A 20,312-nucleotide genomic window follows, 5' to 3' on the forward strand; every position below is an offset into this window, starting at 1 on the left:
TAATCTATGTATAAGAAAAAGAGTTGAGACACTGCATTTTATTTAAACGGAGGTCTAATTCGCAAACCGTATTGCTGAAGCCATATTCGACATTTAATATTACAAAATACGAAACATGACGGCGCTCTCTAACAAAATTTACTCGGCGACGGTCGAGATAACTTTGTTACGGCGTTCACAGAATCACACGCACAATTTGCCACTAATTTGCCCATTGTGCGCCCCCAGCGAGTGCGTGTTATTGTTGGACGTATAATTGCTTGCTTTCTTGTAAATAAAATTGTTAATTTTATTTATGGAAATTCTTATATTAACTGTAATAATAATAATAAAATAATTTTCGTTGTAAACCATTAATGTCCGATTATTGGGCACTGGTGTCCTTTTTAAAGCAGAGAGTGCACGTTAAGTAACCACGCTAGTCAGTCAGAATTTATTTTAAGTTTTTCATTTACACTGGTGTATCGCGCTATTTTTCTTAGTGTACTCTTACATATCCTGGGACGAAAAAATTTATATATTATAATTATTTTAATAAATGAATAAAATAAATATTCTTATTTTGTCAATATATAATATAATAACAAGATATAGCTCTATCTTTATGTTAGATCTTTCAAGAGAAAACTAAGTGCCCAAGATCTCTACTCTTGCGTAATCCTACTTCGTCTACTTTCATAATCAGTTTTATGATTACCTTAATGAATGAAATTCGTTTCAGAAATTCTTAACTCTTAAATAACACTGTGAATTTACTGGGTACAGGTTTCCATCAGGTGAGCCATTAGCTTGTTTGCCATGCTAAGTTTAATAAAAAAAATCCAGGCAGAACATCAAAAATATCTAAATATAAAAGTTATTTCCCGATAGCCTAATAGATAGACGGTATGGAATCTCATAGCAGTTTAACTCTTGTTAAGATCCTATAAAACTAATAAAAGCTTTGGCAATAGCTAAAGAAAAAAGGGCAGACGGCATAATAGCTATATGGCATTTCAATGTGATTATATCCAGACGTGGCACCTGTATAAAGGTACCGAAAAAAGTGCACCGCCCTATAGGTGGTGGATAGGTTAATACAAAATTAACCAAGATAACATGTATTTAATCGAATGAAACGTGACAATTATTATCTCATCGTTTAAGAAAAATAGTCTATTTTAATGTATTTTTTTTTTGCTGCATAGAAAACTAGTATTACTTTAATTATTTAGCATAATAATGTAGGCATATTTTATATCTAAGGGTCACTGTATCTACATTATTTAGTATATAAAATATTCTGTGTTTGCTAAAATTTAGTCACATAAATACTATCTATTTCTGTTATTAAATTTTATTTTTATTTTTTAGATAGTTTCTTATACAAAGAAATTAAAAAAGTAATACCCGATCCATAGTATATATATACAATTATATAAACTATTAACAAATTTATTTATTTAAGCTCAATATTATACAATAAATAATAATACAAGTAATACAGTGTACATTCATCCATCCAATAATCAAATCACTTCAATATCTAAAGCTCCTGTGCCCAAATTAAAAGAGTTGTCATCGCCCCCATGATTCAATATACGTGTCTATTGTTGAATAAATGCAATACTGTCTTTGTAATCTCAACACCTCTTGTGATACAGTTCAAAATACAATACGCAGATTTAATGGTATGTGGGTAGTACGTAATTCGACGTTATTGGGCTAGGAACGCGTCGCTTTGATCCACTTAGAGCTGGATTGAACCGGTTTAAACTCCTTAGTGTGCAATTAAGTATAATATGATACATCATGGTAATTGGTTATATATATCTAATTATATAACTAAATATTTATTTTACATAATGGTATAATAAACAAAAGAAAATTGCAAATATTCTTTATATATTATATATTTATTGGAAAACAACAATATAAAAATTTATTCCAGGAAATGGCTTAGCTACATGTCCCAGTACAATGTGTACAGCTGCACAGCGCTGGTTTTCAGCCAGTCCCTCTCTTAATAAAATACAACAAAAATGCAAATGTGTACAACTGTAATTGCTTGTTATAAAAATTATTTCTTAGGTAGTTTCACTACATAGTGTAAAACAAAGTCGCTGTCGCTGTCTGCCTGTCCCTATGTATGCTTAAATCTTTAAAACTACGCAACAGATTTTGAAGTGGTTTTTTTTAGTAGATAGAGTGATTCAAGAGGAAGGTTTGTATAATACATGCATAATATAGTGGAGGAACACTGACAAATTTAGAGGTATCTAATGTGATGTCGTAAATAAACACATTTTTTTTGCGCTTACAAACGCTGGCTGAACCCCACGAGATAAATCAAAATAATCTACTACAGTATTGTACAACTTAAAAAGGTCAACAAAAAAGTCCGCCATGGTATATGTCTATCTCTTAGGGATAAGTGTGGGTGCTAGCACTAGATAAAAAGGAAAGAAAAATTATCAGTTGGGCTCACATTTGGCACATATATAAGGGCAATATCGTATTGAGAATTAGATATTACCGATAATTATGCTCTTCTTTATTTTGTTTCTCCAATAGTACTCGTTTTAGTCTATATTTGAAGCTGAGCTCGTACATTTTCCCACACAGAGGCGAAGGCAAATCGTTCCAGATTTAGCCGTGGAGAACTTAAAGCTTTCTCTGGTTGCCGTCTTCCTATGCATAGGAAATGATAACACGCTTCCACTCTTATTAAGAGGATGTAAATCTCTCATCCAGGAGAATTTGTCATAGACCTACTTTGGTTTTTTCTTTTGTACCATATTATGTATTAGGCATGTAAGATATAGATGTCTTCTTAGGTCCATTTTCAATATTCCTTTTTTATTTAAAATAGGAGCTATTTATATCAAAATTGATCAATATCTATATGTTTTCATTACTTAATTATACTATACTTAAGTAAACCTACTGTAATAAGAAAGAAGAGATTAGATTATTAATTATTAGTAATAGTTAGTTAATATTAGTTTAGTCTTTCCTGGAATAATCGTCGTTAATTTTTCATAAATTCATTAACATGATTTTTACCTATCATACTTTACTACAACCTCTCATATCATTACACCATCACCACTTATATGTATTAATTTAAAAAGTACTCATTTAGGATCTTAATATCTCATACTAATACTGTAACAAAGCATCAATGTATATATATTTAGCTCGCTCTGTGCAAATCTGTTTATATTAAAACCCCTAGTGAGATCATTTTGATGATAACTTCTAAGAGCTATAATGACACCGCTTCATGTCGACAAATTTAATAAACTGAACAAATCAACCCCTCAGTGCGAAATAATAGACCTGTCCAAACTATTACACGACAAATTAAGTTTATTTGGGAAAATATTGTAAGGTATTAAATGCAATTTTGTTAGATTAGAGACGATCGAAGTGGGGTGCTATTTTAGTACAAGTTCTGCTTAATAATAAATGCAAAACTTTGTGAAGTTGACGAGCATATTTTGACATTTATTATTAAATAATTTGTAAATAATGAAAGTAATTTATATATAGGTACAAAGATAAAATTAATTACAAAGGTCAACGCCCTTATCCTGTGTAATTAATTTAAAATTCCTATACTGAAAGTCGCTACAACAATAATATTGTAGTACCTAATCAAAACAATTTTCTTATCGTTAATAGATTCACTTACGTATTAAATATTTAATATATAATCATAATTTAAATATGTATTCATATTTATCCAAAGTTAATCTAGATTCTATGCGTAATAATAGACATTATGCTCAAATTGGCCGTGTGGTTCCGGCATAGAATAGAAACCCTTTTGTATCCCGTGAGTGTCGTAAGAGTCGACTAAGGAAGGCCGAGAAATGGGCAACAGCGTCCCTATTAAAATATCTCTAAAGCCTGAATGCCACTGAGGTCGCCAATCTGCCTGCTAAGCGTGGCAACTACTAGTAAAACCCCCCCAAGGGGGAGGCTTATGTACAGCGGTGGATAGTTAAAGGCTGATATGATGATGATGATGATCAAATTAGTAAGTTTGCTTCTAATGAATTCAAAATGCCTTCGTTTTTGCTGCATTGGATCGGGCATTAGAGATAGAGAAATAAACCACCTAGAATCTAAACCGGTATTTTTTATGTATTATTAAAAAATCTATTCATGCCTATTTGTCTATTATTTATTTAGTATTCAATATAAGATTCAGTATAGTTTGTGTTTAAATGATATTGTGTACTAAAAGTCAATATTTAGGCCTATTTATATATTTATAATTCTTTTTAGAATTCGTATTAACATGTATCAAAATATTAAGGGTCATTACACTGAAGGACACCCATCATAGCAGAAAACTATCCATTAAGAGCGTTTATCGTTTTACCCATCTATAACGCCAAATTGTCCCCTTGTTACTACGGCAAATGTCACCTCCCACGGTAGTTTTTAACCTTTCCAAGTTAATTGACTTACGACGGTGCAAGGTTAGTACGTACCAATCCTTTTACCAGTTTTCAAGTCCCAATGGAGTTTTTTAGGATTCCGTAGTTAAATAATCAAATTTAACCTTATAATTAAAAAAATAAAATAAAAACTGAAATCGCAATACCACTAAAAATGAACAGCTTTAGCTACAGCATTAAAATATCTGAATTAAAATGATTCTTGTATTTTCTACTTTTAAGGAAATCAAGGAAGAGGGAGGAGAGTAGAAGAGAAAATAGGATGATTAAGAAGAATGAACGTCGATACTTAAAAAAATATTTTCAGTATATTAATAAAATAATGCTTTATTCAAATAACACGAAAGAGACGTTTTTAACTAGTAGCGTACTTCGGCATCACTTGTAGTTGTCAAGCTACAAAGCGAGGGGCGTCTCGTAATCTGATATCTCGTGAACATACGTACTTACCTCTAAGGGTTGCCAAAACAGAAAGATAAATATGAATAAAATTAAGTAAATTGTTTAATTTTATTTCACGTGTGAATTGTAGTGAATATTTTGTAAAATTTGGTCATTTTTTAAGGAGCTTATTAATAGATTGTAACAGTTTATCGATAGACTGAAAGTAGTCTGTTTTCTGTAGTTATCTTCATTATAGTTATTGTAATTGTAAAGTCTTTATTGTGCATAATTTATATTGGACACATTAAAACATTTAATATGCAAAGGCGGATTTATCTCATAAAGGGATCTCTTACAGTCAACCTTCGAGAAACTGATTTTTCTTTATTTATTATTTTAAGTAATTTTCCTTTAATCTCATTGTTTAATATCGTCCGTAATATAATCCATAATGTCGTCCATATTTATATACATAATATGACTTTTTATCGGAATTAAAACCTTGCTTCTCAAGTTCGAGCAAATAATACCTACACATTTAACAAATTTCATTAATAAAGCTAGTTTGAATAAATTATGTTTATTTTTATAAATCAAGATTAAAGAGAGACAACCCTAGCAGGTTCCTTGTTACGGCTTGTCACTTCTTTCAAGCGGCTCTTAGCGACTTACAGGAAGCTGTTAAAACAATATAAGTGTATGTATTTAGATTATTTTTTAAAATGCTCGTATTTTTTTTTTGTAATTACAAATACAAGTTTTTAACTATACACGTAAAGTAATGACACAAATATTATTAACTCTTTGAGTAATATATAGTTTTATAATAGCAAATAATAAGTTAACGGTTCACATGATAGAAAGTGGTAATTATCGTTTTTATATTATATAATTATGTTTTATTATATTTTATGTTTATTTTCTTTACATGAATATATAAACATGTATAGGTACTTACGACTATACTTTAGAAATAAATTGTCTTACCAGTTACTTAATTAAACTGTAATAATTTTATAAAACAGTTTATTAATGTTATTGAAATACAGTCTAATTTTATTATTATTTGCCACTTATCTATCTATGTACGAGTAATGTTACCAAGTCGCCTCATTTAGGCCAATTTCCCGCATTTTGTCGTCAACGTGTACTTTACGTCAATTATCAAGTGATTATCCTACTCGCCGCTAGATGTCGGGCATCGGATTACGCTCCTTTGGGACTTGTTAGTGTACACTGACGGCCACTATAGCATGACCCGTCTTGTTCATTAAAATGTATTGAAAATGTTCTAAAAAAGCAAAGCTCTCTATTAACTGACCATAATTATTATTCGTATTTTATTGTAAGGTAAATGTAACAACCGAACCAATAAGGCACACTTTTCTGTGAAGGCTCAAGTGTTTAAAGTTTAAATGCTTCGGGCATTTTGTTTTAGATAATTCTGTTATCTGATTATCAGCAAGTATTACTCATTCAGGGCGTGATATGAAGTTTGCAAGTTTTTATTTAATATTAGTATATTTCTTCATACTAATATTAAATTACTATAGAGTTTCAGAATATACATATATCTTCATGCAACGTTTCTATTAAGCTTGTCAAAAAGAATCAACCGCCAAAGCTCTCTACCTTAATTAATAAATTATCTCAAATCATCTACTATTTTAGAGATTTGTGGTTTATTCTAGAATATTTTAGCTTGCTTTATTCATTATATTGTAGGAGTAAGGTGACCTGTTTCACATTTAATAAATAACAGTTAATTTTTTTCGGATATTTTTATTTCCTTGCGGGTTTAATGTTATACCAGATACGATTAACATGTCCGGCTATAATATTCATACTTGTAATACATTATTCTAGGAATTATTCTGAGTAATCAATTGTAAGTATCGCATACTTGTTTATTGATAAAACGTTTTGGTATACACCTATAGTATATTTAAAAAACGCTGTAAATGACATTATATTTTTCATACTGAAGCATGTACGAGTTGCAGAATCCTACCAATAAGGCATACTGTAAAAGTTTAGAATCTTTATTCAAACAGACAAGCTCTTTTAAATTGTCAATTTTTTATGATTCTTCTGCTAAGTTCAGAATGTTGTTTACTAAAAAGAACCCGCAAGGAACTCAACAGTCACTCTTTTCAAATTGTTATATACGAGAATCAGATATCTTTTTAGATTTGTAAGGTTACTGCGACTGTAATTAGCATTAAGTTGTATTTATATGTATTATTTAATGTAAAATAAAGAAGTAAACATGAGCTGACCAATCCTCACATGCAGCATCCATTCACGTGTTTGATAGATGAGCTAGCCATCACTGCATTCAATCATATTTTAGGGAACTTAACGACCGGGATTCGAACTCGGGGTTTCATTAACGCAAAGCAACATCCTGACACGGCGTCAATACAACTACAGGTAATGAGAACAGTAGTTATCTATGTAAAGCTAGTAATAGCTTCACATAAATAGATACTACGATAACAAACAAAAATAATTTTGTAGTTGTTGCAAAATAAAATGAAAGTTAATGATAGAATACAATCAAAAAGGTTAAAAGTCTTCGCTATTTGAGCCTCTGCCTACACAGTAAGAAATTGGCGTTAGGATAGCCAAATATGAGAAAAAAGGAAGATTTCTTTAGTGTTGACAACGAGTACATCACACCGCTGTTTTTGCAAATATCCATAGGTCACGTTAACAGTTTATCATATACATAAGTTGTATACTTTTTTACCACCATCAATAATTATAAAACAACTATAAATAATTATTATAATGTTCACAACCATTATTCACAAATCTACGTATAATTTTTTTATCTTTCGTCTTTGTCACATACTGTGTTATTTTTTTCGAACAAATACTTCGTAATCTCATAGATAAAAATACTGATAATACTGATATAGAGATAATATACAAACAAACTGTTGAAGTCAGTTTGAGATTGTGGATGTAACATTACGCTTTGTTCATAATACATGAAAGTGTAACACTATTGTAATTAATGAGTATTTTATTTTAATTATAAGGCAACAGTGCAAAAAAGGTAAGTTTTTTAGTGCAATAAAAATATTAACGAAATTGTATTATCTATTTTCTTATATAATAAATTAGTATCACGATTAAGTGATGATAAAAACAAAACAAGATAACTATAGGTACAACTATATATTTCTGCGCAGTAACATTCAAGTACGGTTTAAAAAGATAATGATTTGGATAATGGAAGGACAATTTTTTATGTAACTTAGAATGGCAAACAAGCTGACGGCCCACCTGATGGAAAGTGGTAACCGTCGCCTATAGACATGAGCAGTACCATGGATATAACAGAGTATACTGTTTCGCCCATTATACCCCCTAAGCGTTGCCATTCCTGAGGACTAAGGTGTTACTCTGTACCCTGTAAACTCACTGCCACTGTTCACTGTTCTGTCTCTGTAACTGTCCACTGCTTACATATTTGCGTTGATTGACTCCTTGCAATGTATTTGAGATAGTTACTTGATATAGTGGTGGGTCGTCCTACGCTGTGTTTGCCTATATGCGGTCGCCACTCACCGTTATTCTCCATCAGTTGTCAATTTCAAATATTATTAATAAATAATGAAAGTTTAAGAAGTATTGTATAAATGACTTTGTATTTATGTTATCCTTTCGTTTGTTTGTACAAATGTAATTAATTAACTTTAAATGTAATTAATTGATTGGACTTCTAACTTGTATTTGGTTAACTACATTATATTAGTAAATGAATGAAAAATGAATGAAATTAAAATAATTAAGAAAGTAATGAATAAAGTGATTAATTTTTATCGATATGTAATGTGGCTGTTTTGTATCAAAGTTTAGTATCTAGATAACTAGCTATTACTAGGTATATTTACCTAGATTTGAGTTATTTTGCAGTATTTTTAATTCCCTACTCACAAATATGAAAGTGAGTTTGTTACCTCTTAGCGTCTTAACGGCTGAACCAATTACTAAAAAATGTGGTATACGCGTGTTATATGAAATGGAAAAGCTATACGTATAGACTACTTTTCACCCAGTCAGTAAACATATGTCTTTCACACTGACGAAATCACGGGTGAAAGCTAGTGAGTAATAAATCAAATATAGGAATAGGATACGAGTAAATAGGATTTTAATTAAAACATCATCTACCAAGATCTGGAACGGTTAATAATAATACTTATTAAAATATATATCATAATATTTTTTCCTCTATAGTCCTATAAAATCCGTTCTGTATAAAACGACAATCAATAAAGATAATATTATCTAGTGATAACCTATTTTAGTTATGTGTGATACTGTTGATATTATATTGAAAAATATATATACTTCTTGATTTATTTCAATTTTCAGGGCGATATGGGCAAGCGTTTATTGACCTGCTTTGTTTTAGCCATTTTTATGGCTACAATTAGTTGTCAGGATAGTAAGTAGCGACATCTGTTTTTATATTATCGAGTTTATTGAATGAAATTTGATACCTTTATATCTGCTTCATTATTATATATATATATATATATATATATATATATATATATATATATATATATATATATATATATATATATATATATATATATATATATATATATATATATATTTAATAAATTATAATTTGACTAATAATTACTACTCATATTTAAACGACTGAACGAAATTGAACAAAATTTGGTAGAATATTCACCCTTTACATAAGTAAAGGTGAATATTCTATATATTAACAACGAACGGCTAGCGGCAATGGAATTTAGTTTCGTTTACGCTAGCGACATCTGTTATTCAATAGAAGAAACAATATTTTATAGATGGAGAAGTAGCGGAAACAACGACGGAATCTTCAACGGATGTTAACATAGCTTCAGAATCAGGAATATGCAGAAAGTGCAAATGTAAGGATCAAAAAGTAGACTGCGCAGATCAAGGATTGACGAAATTCTTTGAAAAGAGCGAATGGGAAGGTAAGTTATAATATTTTCAAGTGACTACAAAAATCACATTTTGTGTGTATGTTATGAGATACAAATAACAAGTTCAAGGTGTGAGTTTGTGTGGTGTGAGTTTCAAAACAGATTTACTTGACTACTGCGTCAGTGTTAACGTCGATAAATTATATTGAAAACTTAGCTGCGCCTCTAGCGGATAGTTTCGGAAACTCTAATTATACCATTCAAGAGTTGCCTGGAGAGATCGCTTTTAGCGATAAGGCCGCCCATTGTTTTCTCAGTATAATCTTTTCTTGTAATTGTTTGTATCTACAATAAGTTTACTACTGTAACCTTTTAAGAAACAATAAAGAGTATGATAGATTTATTTATTTTTTATACCAAACAAACTTTTCTACGTAAACGTGAACGCATTTATAACGAAAATTTTTGCGCAGTTTACATTAACCACTGAAGACAAATATTGATTGTAGTTTTTGCAACTGATAGTATTTTTTTAACGGATGATAATGAAATGGTAAGACCGCCTGCGGTAACGGTAAACGCTGGCGGGGCACTAGTGAGGTATGATAGGCGGCAGTGAAAGCTGACCAGTTAGCCAATCGTGATGAATACACCTGAAATTCAGCACAATATTTTCAAAGACTACGTGGAGTCGAATTGACAGAGTATATTGCTGGTAATTGGACAGTTACATCCTTTTACTAACAATCACTTTCTTCCACGCCTATGTGTTTGTGAAACAAAACTTAAATTATTTTTTGGCGAAATACATATTTTTTATGATTCTTATTTGTTATAAGCGATTAAGTCTCTGTATATTATGAAGACTCTTGACATCAGAGCTGTGACCAGAGGGTGTCATCCATATTAGATTATTACACTAACTACTAAGCGTGGGGCGACGATCTGCGCCCCGTCGGTCGTTGACTCTTTCTTTTTAATAGGTGAAAATGAAATGACAACCCTGCCTGAGCTATCGGTAAACGATGGCGAGACACCATTGAGAGATGATAGGTGAAGATGCAAGCAGGTCAGTTGGCCCATAATGACCAAGTCATCAATAATTAAGCACGATTAATATTTTGGTGTATATTACTAGGCTGTGAGGCTGTTCGACTTATTACTAATAATCCCATTCCCCCCCGGTCGTCGACTCACCTCATTCAGGATCTTAATGACTCCACGCTATGAGCGTAGCGAGCTTTTTATTTATTTTCAGTTAGCGTTCTGTATAATTCATTTTCGGGCTAAACCTAATTTAAATGTAAAGGGGGTAAAGAGGTTTCTTCAGGGTCGGCAACGCGCGCGTAATGCCACTGGTATTGCAGGCGTTCATAGGCTACGGTAACCGCTTACCATCAGGTGGGCCGTATGCTTGTTTGCCACCTCAGTGGTATAAAAAAAACGTTTAGTATACTAGTTAACAAAATTTACAGTGAATTCCTTGCATACCCTGATTACTGTATAACTATTTACAGCACTGCAAGTACTGAAGCCGACGCATGTTGATATGAGTGACAATTCTTTTATAAATATAACATTGATGGCTGAACTGCCGATTAAAGTGCTGAACCTTTCCCGATGTGGCATACAGTTCATAGAGTATACCAGTTTCAAGGATTTACAAGAAATGGTCACATTGGATTTAAGTCATAATAAGTTGACTTCTGCAAAGTTGAGTCCGCATGCTTTTGAGGTAATAAATATTACTTGTTCTTGTATTTTGTTAGTTTTACGATAAAATTGTTTTTTTTTTTTTTAAGTTTAAGGTTCTATACTAATTTGAACTATATAATTTAGGAAGAATGTTTTTTAAATTGTGTTGACTCTGGACATTCGAGGTTGTGTCCCTAGTTATTCATACATATGAATTTTGTACAAATATTCCCTTGAACTACTTAAAAAACATTTAAAGTTTGTATATTTAATCGGATATCACACAAAGAAAAGCCCTTTTTCTTTTAATTTGTGGAAGTCATGTTGATCGAGTCGATAAATTAACATAATTGATTAATTTTATTATATTTTTATCTCATTTAACTGTCCACTGCTGAGCATAGATCTCCCTTATAAGGGAGGTTTTGCTTGTAGTTGGCACGCTTGGCAGGCGGGGTTGGCAACCGCAGTTAGGCTTTGGTGATGTTTTAAGAGAAACACTACTGTTCATTCCTCGAATATTAAGTTTGCTTAGTCACCTCTTACGACACCTATGGAACCCTTAAGGGAAGGAGTGGCCCATTCTATGCTGGGAATAATAGTATAGAGTATAGGTACGGCAAATTAATTAATATGATTCAATAATGTTTTATATCTTTAATTCCAGGGTCGTTACTCCCCCGAGGAATACGAACCGCTCAGCTCAATGAGACAGTTGAACTTGGCGTACAACGACCTCCACTCGCTACATCAGGATATGTTCGAGCATCTGCCAGAACTGGAGGAGCTTGATCTGAGCGGGAATCCTCTAACCACCATAGATCAAGTGACATTAGTCGCGATTTCTAGTTTGCCCATGTTAAAGGTATATACCTTTATTAGTTTTTTTTTTGTGAGATGAATAATTAATATTTTATTATAAAGTCATAAGAAGGCTAAAACGCTTCATTTAGGTCTTTAGAGTTGTAACCTTGCTATTCCATAGTCGAAAGTGGTAAGTCACCAAAGGGAGACTTTGTGCAAGTAAAAGTTGATTGCTTGGGTACCTCTGTCCCACTCGTGTTTCTACCGTGAAGCAGTTGTGTTTGCATGGCTGTGTTTCGGTTTGAAGGGTGAGATATGGCGAAAATTTACAGGGTACAGAGGAATAGCATCTGAGTCCTCAGGAATGGCAACGCATGGGGAGTATCATGGGCGAAACAGTATACTCTTTTATGTCCATGGTACTGCTCATGTCTATAAGCGACGGTTACCACTTTCCATCAGGTGGGCCGTCAGCTTGCTTGGCATTCTAAGTTGTATAAAAAAAAAGATAATTATGTTATACATCATAGATAGTAAATCCTACGATAGCCAACCCAAAGATTAGGCGTATTTAGTAAGTTCGAATGAGTGAATTAAAACTCTTTATTGTTTAATGATTTTTATTTTTATAAATAACTTCAATTCTGAATAGAGTACCTACTCCTATTAACAGAGATTTATTTTGGCGCAAACTATCTACGGTAGGGGGAAAGGGATAGTTACTAATGGAGACTGAGAATCCCATTGCTAGCAATATACCCAACCAGGTCGACCTCCTCGCGGTTCTCCCTGGAAACTATCATGGTTAATTCCTGATGAATTCATCATGATGGGCTAACTGGCCTGTTTTCATTCTCATCTATCACCCTTCACTGGTGCTCCGCCAGCGTATCCCATTAGCGTAGGCGGGGTTACCATACCATTTTCACCCATCCAAAAAAAAACTAATGTTAATGATGTCCTTCTTCTCCAGATCTTACGACTACGTTCTTGCCAACTGACAGAAATCCCAGAAAAGTTCTTGCACACGCCCCGGTACTTAGAACGGCTGGATATCAGCGACAATAAACTGACAGCTGTGCCTCAAGAGCTGGAGGAAACCAAGAACTTGCTGTTCCTGAATTTGAACCAGAACCCGATAGTTGAGATTACTGCCAATTCTGAAGATTATCCGTAAGTACCAGTAATTCTACATTTAAAAGCTGACCTGACCTATCAATTTCTGTCTTTAACTTATCAAATTTGACAATATAAGAAAGGTAACAAACAGATCCTCTAAACTGTAACTTTATAAGTTTTATTGTAATACTAGTTTATATCCGCGTCTTCGTCCGCATGACTAGGATATATTAATTGACCAGAATAAACAGTAGTCCTTCTCCTTTCTAAATAGAACGTATATATGCCCAATGTTGTGTGATTGGTACAACCGTTAAAGTGCCAAGTGGTATCAATTCATATTTAGAATATTATTAAAGATAGCCGCTAGTGGAAAACAAAAAAGAAATTTACTTATTCGAGAAACTTACGTCCTATTACAGTGCTTTCCCGAATCTTCGTAAGCTGAAGGAATTACACATGTGCAATATGCCAGCTTTGAGACAGGTCGGCGCAGGTGCACTCGCTGGCCTGGAGTCGTTAGAGAGTCTTCATATGAGCTACAACCCAAAACTGGCCGTCATCGATCCCAAAGCACTGGCAAGACCTGATGATATAGGGGAGACTTACGATTGGCCATTGATAAAAGAGGTTATTTATCCAACCTACTATCTCCTTTATTTATAGTATTTAATTTTTTTTTCAATTATCTGAGTGTATTGCTTGGATATAATATAATCAAAGATGCACGACCGCACGTACATTTTTCGAGCTTACTTAGTATTTATTTAGAAGGGGAGGGAGACTTTGTACAAAAGTCGGTTGCTTGGGTACCTCTGTCCCATTCGTGTTTCTACTGTGAAGCAGTTGTGTTTGCATAGCTGTGTTTTGGTTTGAAGGTTGGGATATGGCGTAAATTTACTGGGTACAGAGGAATAACACCTGAGTCCTCAGGAATGGCAACGCATGGGGGGTATCCTGGGCGAAACAGTATACTCTGTAATGTCCATGGTACTGCTCATGTTTATAGGCGACGGTTACCACTTTCCATCAGGTGGGCCGTCAGCTTGTTTGCCATTCTAAGTTGTATAAATAAAAATTTATAAATAGTTAATTTTAGCTTATTTAATTTAACTATTAACCTCTGATATAAGTAGTTATATTAGAGGTCTCATGTATAATGAACAAGTAGTCTTTAAATACGAGTATAAAGGCTTATGACAATGACTTACCTATATAAAGTCAAAAAGAAATTAATAATATCTTTGTAAAAGAATATTCTACCAGTAAATACAACTATTTTCGAAAATTTAACTTTTCAATTGTTCCAAATTAGTATTATGGGGTGCCCATACTAACTTAGAACAATATAAAATTAATTATATTTAATAAATTAATAAATTTTAAAGAAATAGATTATAATATTAATATAATATAATAAATTAATTAACTTAAACTTTTCCCAAAGAGGGTTGACGTCAGGCAGGTGGCCGGTCGTAAAACTAAAAACCAAATCTTTTTGTAATATGGATAAAATCATATTACGCCGACCCCAAATGATTGGGATAAGGGTAGGAAGATGATGATGATGAACTTAAATTTTTGTTACCAAAAGTCTGTAACTGAATATTACAAGTTCCTATATAATTTTTATTATTTCATCACTGGTTTAGCGATGTATTTTTAAAAGAGGAAAATTAGCATTGCCATTTTGTAAGATCTAATACCTTACTTACCTTAATATCTTTTTGTACCTAATGTCGGTGATGATATTAATGGGAACATCTTATTATTGTTTTTAGCTATACCTCCAGTCAAACAACTTGTCAGTGATAGACTCTCGGCTGCTCGCTCGCTGGGACCTTCTGACCGCGGTCGACGTGTCCAACAACCCGTTGCTATGCGATTGTTCCACGCAGTGGATGGTCGACAACTTAGTGCCGACCATTGAATCATTGAATGTCAATGCTTCTGAGAAGCTTGTGTGAGTATTTTCATACAAATGATGTGCATTTTGGTATTTATTAAAAAGGAATCGAATCCTGTCTCGAGTCTGATACTCGAACAAATACTCGTATGGGTATTCGAGTATTTAATTAGAGTCGGTCGGTTACGAGAAGGTAAAGCTCACAAAACTAAAACATTTCTTTTTATTTTATTCCGTTTTATTGGTATTTTTTTTATACACTTCAGGTGTCAAGAGCCCATTGAAATGCGTGGATATACCATGAAGCACCTTCATGATATCCACCGCAACATGAGATGCCTTGATAAGTACGGAAACAGGCCAGAAAGAGATGGTGCTATTCTTCTTGGCTTACTTATTGGTATGTGCACTTTATTTACTGTAAATCTCAACTATAATTCCTTTAGCCTTTTTTACAAAAAGACAAAAAAATCTAAATAAATTTGCAAAATTATCTTTAAAAATAATATGAACATCTTCCAGGTGTCCTGTTAGCTGTACCAGTGATGTTGGCTCTAGTCTTGATGTGGAGAAATGGTTACTTCGCATGGATCGGCCTCCGAGGACCGAGAGATGTCTCTCGTGCTTTCTACAAACGGGCACCAGATGATGACAATTATATATAAATCCCAAATAAAATTCTACCTTTTAGTAAAGTAACACGTTATTGAAAAGATATAAAAAAAATCCAAAACGTAAATTATTGATATAATAAAATAATTGGTTGTCAAAAAATATTAATTACTAGTTTTTACCTGCGACTTCGTACGCGTGACTGGGATATGTTCTCTGAACGGGATAAAAAGAAGCCTTCTATATCCTTCTACAACCTATACAATTTGCGTAATTTCATAATAATTGGTCAAGTCGTTAATGCGCTAATAGGTCACAAATAAACAAACTAACTTTCACATTTATAATATTAGTAAAGATAATTATTAGATTGAATTTAGTTTCGAAAAGCTTATTGATTATTTTATAAAAAAGAATCGGCCGTCACTGACACTGTGCAACTACGCGGTAAAACAGACGTAAATTTTCAGAATAACCTATACTCAAAATAGAAGATTCTTCTTTAAAATAGACACAATAATCTTAATAATCTTCTTAATAACAAATTTATAAAATATTATTTTACGATAATAATTTCTTTTAAATTAATTAAATTAAACATCAATTAAAATAAGTTATTAAATATTAACAGTCATGTCGTACTGTTTATATAATTATTTATATCAGTTTTACCAGTGTAAATAAATCTGGAACAAATCGGCCAAGCCCCTAAACTAATTATTTAATTTATATAAACGAGTAAAATTGTTGAAAATAATAATAATAATACTAATATAAGTTGTCTTTTGTGCGATTTTATTAAACACAGTATTAGGGATTAACTATATGTTATTTGTATGTATTGATTTTTTTTAACATTCTACTACTAACCAGTTGTATTTTTTAAATTTATTGTCTAAAATTTTTAAGATAGGGTAAGACGGTAGTTACTTCTTTGAATTGTGAAAGGGTTCGTTCGGATGTAAGTTTAAACATTTTAGGTACACAATAATTAATTTAATTAAACTACTTAGTGCTAGTACTTTTTTTAGAGACGAATAAAATTGTATAAATAATATTGAATGCACATGCATATCATTATTATAATTTCTTTATGGAAGCGAGTCTCTCGCCATATTAAAAATATTAACTATGTTAGCTAGGTCGAGAGTTTTACTTTGAGTAATATATTAAAATAAAACAATATATAAAACGATTTTGAAAAGAGACTGGACTTTTAAATTTTGTAATAATTATATTTATTTATTTTTATTTTTGTAATATATGTAAAATATAGATCCTCCAAATTTAAAAATAACTTTTTTAATTTTTTCCTTGTAAAGATCGTTCATAATTTTTTATAAAGAGATCCATACGAATTATTTAAAGTTTGGAATGCAGTATTTTGTGATTTAAAATAGACAATTATAGCCTAGAAACAATTATTCTAAATAGGTGTAATATGATTAAGCAAAGCTTTATATTTACAAATCTTTATTTATTATTAAAATTCATTTTTCACTACTCACTTTTCCTTTTTTAATCACCCACCAAATTTTTATGAAACCAAAATTGTACTTACCTAATTATTTAAAATATGTACATAAAATATATGTTTATATAGATACACATACCGTGCAAATATTTATAAAATAAACGTAGTTTGATAAAAAATTACGAAAGTTTTATTTATTAGATACTTCGCCATCACTATCAGTGATAATGGCGGATGACAATTCTTCACCACATGTTAATTGGTCCTGTCAAAGATGTTCCTGTAATAAAGTGACAAGCGAAATTAGCGATAAATATATGTTTTTGTTACCGCGCACAAACCGCAAGGGGGAAGAAGTCGAAGAAAGTTTTTGTCACGTTTTATCTAGTGACCTCAGGAATTCACTTTTTTTTTTAAATAAAATATAGCCCATGTTACGCGTTAATAAATGCAGCTTTTAATAAGTGTAAGAATTAATAAAATTGGTTACGAATTAGAGTTTTTTTTTTATACTACTATGGTGGCAAACGAGCATATGGCCCGCCTGATAGTAAACGGGGTATACCATCAGACCAAGTTTAAAAAAATCTAATCTTTTCTCTTTGTATCGTAAGACATATGATAGATATAGTATATCTGTCGATAGATTCGCTGGTTGTTTGTCTCAACTACCTACTAGTGTGGTGTAACATACAACTATTATATGAAACGTTATGATTCGGTTTGCACTTTTTTTTAACAAGCCCATTGGCCCATAACTGGTCCATGGCTATGTCAAAGAAAAATCATTGTTCATTGATATAAAACTTCCATTAATACTATCTTACAGCATTAATCATACAAGAATAAAGGTATACAATATCGAGTATGGCGGTAAAATATATACAGATATAATAATACCTACAAAAATATTACTATATGTTGCAATAAAAAGCCACTCAAATAAGATATGATATATAAAATTCAGCTGTATTATTTTAATAGTATAATAGTATTTTAATAGCGCGTCAGAATAAGGGCATACGGGTATGCGACCCCGGCCTCCCGAGCCGCTGCAGTGTTCCAGTCCTTTCCACAACTGCAGTGTCCTCCCCCCCCCCTTTCCTTTCCCACATAAGTTCCTTATTCCTTTCATTCACCAATTTCCTTTACGCATTTCCAACGTTCCCTTCCTTTTTTCCTCAATCTTTTCCTCCATACTGTAGGTGGCGGAAACCACCAACAAATGAATTCCCAAAGAGGGTTGACGTCAAGCAGGTGGCCGGTCGTAAAACTAAAAACCAAATCTTTTTCTAATATGGATAAAATCATATTACGCTGACCCCAAATGATTGGAATAAGGGTAGGAAGATGATGATGATTATTTTAATAGTAGCGCGACATTTGACCACGTCATTCTAAATGAATACAGGAACAATAATATGGTCCATGTTCTATTCTCAACCGTTGGCCGTACTATGCCGGCTCACAAAGTAATTTTTCACGTGACGTTTGAAGGATCCTAGGTTATAAAGGGAATACTTCACAGAAAAGACCATTTTACAATGTTACTGTATAATACACGTAGGAGTTCGCAAACTTATTTGTTCGCGAGAGCAGAAGGTTTCTCGTGTAAGGATGCAGTCGCTGAACCATTCTCGTACTGCGATATACTTTACGAGTAAGTTGCCTCAATTATGCTCGAGTATTAGAGTCTAGAAAATATATAGACAGTCTGGCGAGAGGGAGATTTTGTAGATACAAAAGTCGATTGCTTGGGTACCTCTGTCCAACTTGTGTTTCAACCGTTAAGCAGTTGTGTTTGCATGGCTGTGTTTCGGTTTGAAGGGTGGGATATGGCGTGAATTTACTGGGTACAGAGGAATAACACATGAGTCCTCAGGAATGGCAACGCATGGGGGGTATCATGTCTATAGGCGACGGTTACCGCTTTCCATCAGGTGGGCCGTCAGCTTGTTTGCCATTGTAAGTTGTATAAAAGGAATATTCAAAAAAATATTCTTTTGACTTTTATTGCTCTTACTAAGACCGCTTATATTATTTTTAAAAATATCGTTCAGTTCAAAGTTTATTACATGCAGGTACATATATAGATAAATCTGTTTTGAAAGATAAACCCAATTTATAGATAACTCGTGAGAAATAACACTGAGTGCTATGGTATAAGTAATAGTAAATTTTCCGTGCCATAAGGTATTAGAAAATGTTTTGATATGTATTTCCAACACTCACAAGCTAGAAGACTGAGTCAACGTCGAATAACTATAATTATCTAATAAATAAATGCGATATCTGATAGCAAATATATACATATATATAACATAAGACTAATAAACAACTTCATATTGTTACTAAATGACTTGGCAGATATAACATTATCTTGAGATGGATCACTCAAACATTTATGGAAATGAAACAACGGACCAATTAGCAAAGGAAAGGGCAAAAAGTGCCCAAATAAACTACAAAATAGGACCAGATTCTTATTGTGGCATGCCTCAAAACCTAAAGCTCAGATATCTCAAACTTGAAAGCTTAGAAGCAGCAAATAATAGCTGGCATCTGTAACTAGGATTAAATCACTCGAAAGCCCTGATTAAGACTTTTTAGGAAATTATTCTAAGAAATTAATTCTTTTGAGTAAAAATTATATTTGTGTATTAACAAGGGTCCTCACTGTACACTGCATACTAAACAAGCATTTGGCTCAACTAGTCTTATGCCCATAGTGTTAGCAGATTTTGTCATAATGACGAAAAAACGCCGCAGCATTTAATTTGTGGCTGTACTTATTCATAAACGATATATCTTCTTTGGAAAATACATTTTATATCCTGAGGAGATAAAAAACTATCGCTACAATAGTACTTTTAAAATTCCTATCACTAATACAAATTAGTAACGAACTATAAAAATAATACGAA

General features: G+C 32.4%; 1 protein-coding gene across 1 annotated transcript; it reads left to right on the forward strand.

Annotated features, from left to right (window-relative positions):
- Positions 1-7,765: 7,765 nt before the first annotated feature.
- LOC113516303 (leucine-rich repeat neuronal protein 3-like) lies at positions 7,766-17,417 on the forward strand. Its single transcript, XM_052893009.1, has 10 exons — positions 7,766-7,899; positions 9,225-9,297; positions 9,677-9,829; positions 11,296-11,513; positions 12,141-12,338; positions 13,251-13,450; positions 13,819-14,026; positions 15,178-15,359; positions 15,569-15,702; positions 15,825-17,417. Exons 2-10 carry the CDS (start codon positions 9,231-9,233, stop codon positions 15,965-15,967), a joined length of 1,503 nt encoding a protein of 500 aa, XP_052748969.1. The 5' UTR covers positions 7,766-7,899; positions 9,225-9,230; the 3' UTR covers positions 15,968-17,417.
- Positions 17,418-20,312: the final 2,895 nt, after the last annotated feature.

The sequence above is a fragment of the Galleria mellonella genome, unplaced genomic scaffold (assembly GCF_026898425.1).
Source record: "Galleria mellonella isolate WM207_F2 unplaced genomic scaffold, CSIRO_AGI_GalMel_v1 utg172, whole genome shotgun sequence".
NCBI classification, from domain to species: domain Eukaryota; kingdom Metazoa; phylum Arthropoda; class Insecta; order Lepidoptera; family Pyralidae; genus Galleria; species Galleria mellonella.

What these genes read in the sequence shown, in the direction of transcription:
- LOC113516303 (XM_052893009.1), top strand. Translation starts at nt 9,231, where the DNA reads ATGGGCAAGCGTTTATTGACCTGCTTTGTTTTAGCCATTTTTATGGCT. An exon ending in TGAAAAGAGCGAATGGGAAG is followed by an intron (nt 9,830 to 11,295) that starts GTAAGTTATAAT and finishes AACTATTTACAG; the next exon opens with CACTGCAAGTACTGAAGCCG. An exon ending in GCCAATTCTGAAGATTATCC is followed by an intron (nt 13,451 to 13,818) that starts GTAAGTACCAGT and finishes GTCCTATTACAG; the next exon opens with TGCTTTCCCGAATCTTCGTA.